The sequence below is a fragment of the Nerophis lumbriciformis genome, linkage group LG15, assembly GCF_033978685.3.
Source record: "Nerophis lumbriciformis linkage group LG15, RoL_Nlum_v2.1, whole genome shotgun sequence".
NCBI classification, from domain to species: domain Eukaryota; kingdom Metazoa; phylum Chordata; class Actinopteri; order Syngnathiformes; family Syngnathidae; genus Nerophis; species Nerophis lumbriciformis.
In genome coordinates, this window is record NC_084562.2 from 22,227,469 (window position 1) to 22,235,903 (window position 8,435).

The 8,435-nt window shown below is 37.5% G+C and overlaps 1 protein-coding gene across 2 annotated transcripts in view; it reads right to left on the reverse strand.

Annotated features, from left to right (window-relative positions):
• Positions 1-7,588, reverse strand: part of lamp1a (lysosomal associated membrane protein 1a) — a 30,373-nt gene extending 22,785 nt beyond the window's left edge. Inside the window, exon 1 of one of the 2 annotated variants that reach the window (XM_061974710.2) lies at positions 7,231-7,588. In XM_061974710.2, the coding sequence (XP_061830694.2) occupies positions 7,231-7,288 (58 nt within the window). In that variant the 5' untranslated portion in view covers positions 7,289-7,588. Of the gene's footprint in view, positions 1-3,193; positions 3,444-7,230 lie in introns of those variants that run through there. The other variant, XM_061974709.2, reaches the window with a different exon arrangement.
• Positions 7,589-8,435: the final 847 nt, after the last annotated feature.

The window sequence follows — 8,435 nt, forward strand, 5'->3', positions numbered from 1 at the left end:
ACGCGCTTGGAGGTGCGCTCAGCGCGGATCCCATATGATTGCGCACTGGTGTGCGTCTGGGTCGTGACAGCGTGGCACGCGAATGTCTGTGCTGCATTGGATCAGTCTCCTTTCTTTAACAGGCAAATGCTTTATAACCTCACTAATGCCTTGCATCGTCTATATTAGATATATAACAGGCGGGTGCGGGCGGATGGCGGGCGGGTGCGGTTCTGATCAAATGTTACATCGGGTGGATGGCGGATGGTTGACGACTTTCTGATGCGGTTGCGGATGAAATAATTGCCTATCCGCGCATCTCTATTATACGGCCACCCTCAGTATGATGTATGGCTCTTGACCAAGTATGATTTGCATTCACTTGTGTGTTTAAAGCCGTAGATATTAAGTGACTGGGCCGGCACAATAGATACCGATAATTTCCGAACCGATACCGATAATTTCCGATATTACATTTTAAAGCATTTATCGGCAGCCCGATATTATCGGACATCTCTAATTGAGACCACTGCAGCACATGTGATGTCATTTCGCGTGCGGGTCGGATTGCGTTCACATTGGACTTCTCATTTTCTTTGTATTGTGAACAATTACGGGAAAAATTCAGAAGCTACAAACCTGAAAGCGATCTAGCGACTGTATATCCCTGTTAAAAACTAACACTAAAAAGAATTGCTGAACCTGTGTTGACTGTGGTTGCAGTTCGTTTCCCACCATGTAAACATGTTAATATTTTGCATTACTGTCGTTAAATGCCTCAATTTCCATTCATATCAACTGGACATACTAAACCCATTATTTGACCTTCCCTCCAATGCTGCCTGCTGGAACTTGAACTTCACACAACTCAGATCATGACGTAAACGCCTCTGCAAACCGAAACCAAAGTAGCAAAGAGAGGCTAATACCACAACAACAGTACACTCCCCTGATTAGACACGTTCTAAACTACCAGTCATTAAATACTGATAAGCCTATTCCTATCCAGGGAAAAAATACAGTTCTGGGTTTATTGACTCCCAGCTGGGCTCTGGGAGATGAATGCACCAAACAAACAGTAGCGGACAAGGAAGAAGCGCATAGTTGTGTGTGCACAACAAAGCAACACACACACACAAACAGCAGTCACATGAAGCTCTCAGATGACAACGAAGCTGCAGCTGTTGCATAACATCAACACAACCTGGATGTTAAATTAATATTCAACAGTTAAGTGGAGATACTTTTATGACCAAGACCAAGACAAGACAAATGGTTGCGATTAATCACAAAAATGATTGCATCAATCATGTACAGACACAGATTAATCATAATTTCTTTAAAGCGCTTTACCTTAACTGCAGATGGTTAGCTGATAAGTGGTGTGGGTTGTTATACGGTTTTACGCCAGTGCAAAGATGTTTGCAATGTTATGCCCATTTGATTGTAGACTCTTACTGACACCTTGTGGCGATATGAAAATACTATGCGTCATTAGTTTGGGCACTTCCGGATTGGCGACGTCAGTTCAGTTCATGAGACAATTGAGAAGTTGTGTTAGCTCTTACAAGCCTTGGAAAAGATAAGTCTGTAAGTAAACTGTTTAACTTGTTTATGTAACTCAATATTAAGGTGGAAAGTGGTTAAATTTGATACGTTAATATGTTTATTGAAAAACGATTTTTGTGCACTGTTTCAATGGATGTTTTGAGGACTTAAAATGGCTGCTAGTCGTGTATTTCCACCATCGAATTAGTTTCAACACTCAGAAGTATTTGTTTGATGATAGTACTGTATATTTGTGTGAAGCTAATATTTACATATTGTGTATTAAATTTCAGTATGTTAATTGAATCACATAGCTTATACATTTGTCATTGTGTGTATTTCAGTTTTAAAATAATAATAATAATAATAATAACAGTCCAGTGCAAGACAAAAGTAAAGATAGGAAAAGACAAAGCAAGATCAACAACAATAAAGAGCCTAAATGGATTAATCTGCTTTGGAAATTTATTAGACGTCTTGGATTGTTTGTTAGCTGTCTGCCTGTGTGTGTAGTTAGTATGTTCCAATAGCAGCAGAAGTGCACTTTTTGGAAAGCTGTATTTTCAGTTTTGTGCCAAAGGGACTGATTTTATTTAACACTTTATTACTTATACACCTATAGTGATCACAGAGACAGGTTGTTTTTGTGTTACTGTATATATTTGTTTTTCTGAAAAATCCCACTTAATATACTTTGGGTAACAACAGTCAATATTTATTTTATTTTATTTTATTAGGGGGGGGGAGTCAATATTTATTTATTTTATTTTTTTCTTATAAAAAAAAAGTGAGCTTTTGTTAAACTAAATATTGTGTTTTTTTTCCATATACAACAACCTATCTGTATTCGATAAGAGAATCGATAAGGAATCGGTTCGATAAGAGGATTCAATAATGGGCTCGAACTCGATAATTTCTTACCAAACATCATCCCTAATGACGACTCTTTGACGTTCTGCCAAAAACATAGGGGTCTTTTTTTTATGTTAATTTAAATTACATGTAAGCAAGTAATTAACCCAAATTCATGCATGATTAATTAGAAAAAGAATAGATTAGATTAGATTTATTGGTCCCCTTGGGGAAAGTCATTGTCACTGCCGTACATTTAAACAATAGACATTACCCATCACACAAAAAAAAATAACAAAAGGACATCATACATGACTAACACACATTTACCGGCTTGTCAGACAGGTCGGCCTGCTGTTAAGGGCGGCTATAGCTGCAGGGATCAGGCTTTTCCTGAGGCGGGCCCTCCGGAATTTGATTGTTCTGTACCTGCGCCCTGATGGTAGTGGGATGATGTATTGGTGTAGTGGGTGAGTGATATCCTGGACTATTGTTTTTGCCAGTCGGGTGATGGGAATAGTTTGAACTTTTGACAGCACAACTTTTTTAAAACACAACTCGCTTTGATGACCAAACCGGAAGTTCTTGTTCATTTATTTCGCCGGGCAATTATTCAAGATTGGAGTTATTAACCGAACGTAGGGGTGAAAACGTTAAAAAATAAAATGAGTAAAACAGCATTTTGTGACATACAAAACAAAACATTTGTTAGAGCCAAGTCTTATCGAAGCGAGCGTTGCCATGCTAATGCTAGCTGCTAACACAGCTCCGACGAGCCGAGTCGCGTCGTGCATGAAGCCCGATAAACACTCACCTAAGCCCGCAACGCAGACAAGGAGCAGCAAGGAACCACAACCCTGGAAATATCTCATCTTTGGAGTTTTTATTGTCACGACTGAGGATAGAAATGTAGTTTGTCTCTTTTATCCGATTATTAATCGAAATAATAATCGACAGATTAATCGATTATCAAATTAGTTGTTAGTTGCAGCCCTAATTGATATCGTTTTATCGCCCAGCGCTATTGGCCTTTTTCCAATTTTTTTTTGTTATTAATTATGTGTCTATCATGATATTTATTATCACTCATTAGAAAATGTAGGCCTTCCATCCATCCATCCATTTTCTACCGCTTGTCCCTTTTACTTTCATAAATCAACATTTATGTCGAAACATTTTTGCCTGGAGCATAATAAAGTTGACAAAAAAAATCTATGTTACAGTCGTTTATAACAATACCACATTTGATCTTGGCGACCAGTAATTATGTTTCTAAAAAACAAAAAAACAACAACAACTTTAGTAACGAGCCGGACTTTTGAACGGTTCTTTTAAAAGATCCGGCTCCCTTCAAGGAGCCATAAATCTCTCTCTACTCAATACTTGACAGCTGCGAAATGTTAATTACGTGTTCTTCTAAGTGTGTCAATATTTGATCTAATGTATCTAAATAACAATATATTACGTCAAGTGTGATTTGCTAAAAGCGAGATTCTGAAGGCTCTTAATATAGCACTTCCAGGAACAATATGCCAGCTTTTCTTTCAAAGAAGTCACACACGTATACAACATTAGAAAAAAATAAAAAAATCACCCTCATTTAAATAGTATCCATTTCACTGTGACACCATGTTCAAAATACATTTATTCATCAATAATGCAAAATCTTTTTTGGGGCGCGCATGCTCAGTAGTGTTGGTAGCGCATTACGACAAAACAACGGAACCAGTTAACCGCGATAAACGAGGGACGACTCTATGACGACTCTTTGACGTTCTGCCAAAAATATTGGGGTCTTTTTTTTTTTTTATGTTAATTTAAATTACATGTATGTAAGCAAGTAATTAACCCAAATTCATGCATAATTAATTAGAAAAATAATCGTTTGAACTTTTGACAACTCGTTTTGATGACCAAACCGGAAGTTCTTGTTCATTTATTTCGCCGGGCAATTATTCAAGATTGTGGAGTTATTAACCGAACATAGGGGTGAAAACGTTAAAAATAAAATGAGTAAAACAGCATTTTGTGATATATAATACTAAACAAAACATTTGTTAGAGCCAAGTCTTATCGAAGCGAGCGTTACCATGCTAATGCTAGCTGCTAACACAGCTCCGACGAGTCGAGTCGCGTCGTGCAGGAAGCCCGATAAACACTCACCTAAGCCCGCAACGCAGACAAGGAGCAGCAAGGTACCACAACCCTGGAAATATCTCATCTTTGGAGTCTTTATTGTCACGACTGAGGATAGAAATGTAGTTTTTCTCTTTTATCCGATTATTAGTCGAATAATCGACAGATTAATCGATTATCAAATTAGTTGTTAGTTGCAGCCCTAATTGATATCGTTTTATCGCCCAGCGCTATTGGCCTTTTTCCTATTTTTTTTTGTTATCAATTATGTGTCTATCATGATATTTATTATCACTCATTAGAAAATGTAGGCCTTCCATCCATCCATCCATTTTCTACCGCTTGTCCCTTTTACTTTCATAAATCGACATTTGTGTCGAAACATTTTTGCCTGGAGCATAATAAAGTTGACAAAAAAATCTATGTTACAGTCGTTTATAACAATACCACATTTGATCTTGGCGACCAGTAATTATGTTTCTAAAAAACAAAAAAAACAACAACAACTTAAGTAACGAGCCGGACTTTTGAACGGTTCTTTTAAAAGATCCGGCTCCCTTCAAGGAGCCATAAATCTCTCTCTACTCGATACTTGACAGCTGCGAAATGTTAATTACGTGTTCTTCTAAGTGTGTCAATATTTGATCTAATGTATCTAAATAACAATATATTACGTCAAGTGTGATTTGCTAAAAGCGAGATTCTGAAGGCTCTTAATATAGCACTTCCAGGAACAATATGCCAGCTTTTCTTTCAAAGAAGTCACACACGTATACAACATTAGAAAAAAAATAAAAAATCACCCTCATTTAATTAGTATCCATTTCACTGTGACACCATGTTCAAAATACATTTATTCATCAATAATGCAAAATCTTTTTTTGAGCGCGCATGCTCAGTAGTGTTGGTAGCGCATTACGACAAAACAACGGAACCCGTTGACCGCGATAAACGAGGGACGACTCTATGACGACTCTTTGACGTTCTGCCAAAAATATTGGGGTCTTTTTTTTTTTATGTTAATTTAAATTACATGTATGTAAGCAAGTAATTAACCCAAATTCATGCATAATTAATTAGAAAAAAAAATCGTTTGAACTTTTGACAACTCGTTTTGATGACCAAACCGGAAGTTCTTGTTCATTTATTTCGCCGGGCAATTATTCAAGATTGGAGTTATTAACCGAACATAGGGGTAAAAACGTTAAAAATAAAATGAGTAAAACAGCATTTTGTGACTTATAATACTAAACAAAACATTTGTTAGAGCCAAGTCTTATCGAAGCGAGCGTTGCCATGCTAATGCTAGCTGCTAACAGAGCTCCGACGAGCCGAGTCGCGTCGTGCATGAAGCCCGATAAACACTCACCTAAGCCCGCAAAGCAGACAAGGAGCAGCAAGGTACCACAACCCTGGAAATATCTCATCTTTGGAGTCTTTATTGTCACGACTGAGGATAGAAATGTAGTTTTTCTCTTTTATCCGATTATTAGTCGAATAATCGACAGATTAATCGATTATCAAATTAGTTGTTAGTTGCAGCCCTAATTGATATCGTTTTATCGCCCAGCGCTATTGGCCTTTTTCCTATTTTTTTTTTGTTATCAATTATGTGTCTATCATGATATTTATTATCACTCATTAAGCCAATTAGAAAATGTAGGCCTTCCATCCATCCATCCATTTTCTACCACTTGTCCCTTTTACTTTCATACATCGACATTTGTGTCGAAACATTTTTGCCTGGAGCATAATAAAGTTGACAAAAAAATCGATGTTACAGTCGTTTATAACAATACCACATTTGATCTTGGCGACCAGTAATTATGTTGTTTCTAAAAAACAAAACAACAACAACAACTTAAGTAACGAGCCGGACTTTTGAACGGTTCTTTTAAAAGATCCGGCTCCCTTCAAAGAGCCATAAATCTATCTCTACTCGATACTTGACGGCTGCGAAATGTCAATAACGTGTTCTTCTAAGTGTGTCAATATTTGATCTAATGTATCTAAATAACGATATATTACGTCAAGTGTGATTTGCTAAAAGCGAGATTCTGAAGGCTCTTAATATAGCACTTCCAGGAACAATATGCCAGCTTTTCTTTCAAAGAAGTCACACACGTATACAACATTAGAAAAAAAATAAAAATCACCCTCATTTAATTAGTATCAATTTCACTGTGACACCATGTTCAAAATACATTTATTCATCAATAATGCAAAATCTTTTTTTTGGCGCGCATGCTCAGTAGTGTTGGTAGCGCATTTCGACAAAACAACGGAACCCGTTAACCGCGATAAACGAGGGACGACTCTATGACGACTCTTTGACGTTCTGCCAAAAATATAGTTTTTTTTTATTTTTATGTTAATTTAAATTACATGTATGTGCGCAAGTAATTAACCCAAATTCATGCATAATTAATTAGAAAAATAATCGTTTGAACTTTTGACAACTCGTTTTGATGACCAAACCGGAAGTTCTTGTTCATTTATTTCGCCGGGCAATTATTCAAGATTGGAGTTATTAACCGAACATAGGGGTGAAAACGTTAAAAATAAAATGAGTAAAACAGCATTTTGTGACATACAAAACAAAACATTTGTTAGAGCCAAGTCTTATCGAAGCGAGCGTTACCATGCTAATGCTAGCTGCTAACACAGCTCCGACGAGCCGAGTCGCGTCGTGCATGAAGCCCGATAAACACTCACCTAAGCCCGCAACGCAGACAAGGAGCAGCAAGGTACCACAACCCTGGAAATATCTCATCTTTGGAGTCTTTATTGTCACAACTCGGGGGGATTTTCTGTCACCGGCTGGATGCTGAACTCCTGCCGCCGACGCAGGTGTGTCGTGCGGAGCGAAGTGCGCTTGACTCGACGTCACTTTGGAATAAAAGCAGCGTTGTTGTTTTTTTTAAATCGGCGCCTTCTTCTTCTTTGTCGCCGCTGGAAGACGCGGATGACGCAGGTTGTCGTTGTCGGTCTTAGTTTCCACCAGAAGCGAAGCTTTTGAGCGTCATGTGAACTGTGGCGTCTGCTGCTAGCGTGTCACGTGAGTACAGACGTGACGTTCACGAACGAGTCGGCTCTTTTGAACGGCTCTTTTTAAGGGACCGATGGGAACCGATTCGCGTTGAGAGTCGTTTTTTTTTTTATTCACATGTGATATTATTTTTTATTATTTCCTGATTTTTATTTGTATTTACACATTATTAAACATTTTATTCTTACTTGTTTTGTGTATTTCTATCTGTAATATTAAAATACTACAACGTTTATTTAAGTTAGGGGCAAAGGTGGGACCAAGTCATTGTTTTGCAAGTCACAAGTAAGTCTCAAGTCTTTGCCCTCAAGTCCGAGTCAAGTCCCGAGTCAAGACAGGCAAGCCCCCGAGTCAAGTCCAAAGTCAAGACTGGAAAGTCTCAAGTCAAGTCCTAAGTCCTGCATTTTGAGTTTCGAGTCCTTTCAAGTCCTTTTAACCACAGACTAATATATTAACACAGATTGTGTATGCTTTTCAAACGCTGTATTTATTTATTAAAACAAGTGCATTTTAAATTGCAGGAAAGAAAATTGTGCTGACATTGCACTTTATAATAGCACTATTAACCAGTCATTTTAAACATTAACTCATTCCTTTACAGAACAAACACATTAAAAAATAAAGTGCAAATGTACTTATTTGTACAAAAGTGTTAACATTGGAAAAAACATGACATATACGTGAACATAACAAAAAAGTTGTACTTTTTATATGTCAGGGCCCTATGCTGCATTGCATTTGCAAAAGACCAAATTAGCCAAGAGTCTGTCAGTCATTTGTGCACGATGGGGGCGTAGTATTTATTTTACCTTTATTTTACTATTTTTGTCTTTTTTTAGGTGGCTAAAATACGCGGTGCTGCTGACCGCCG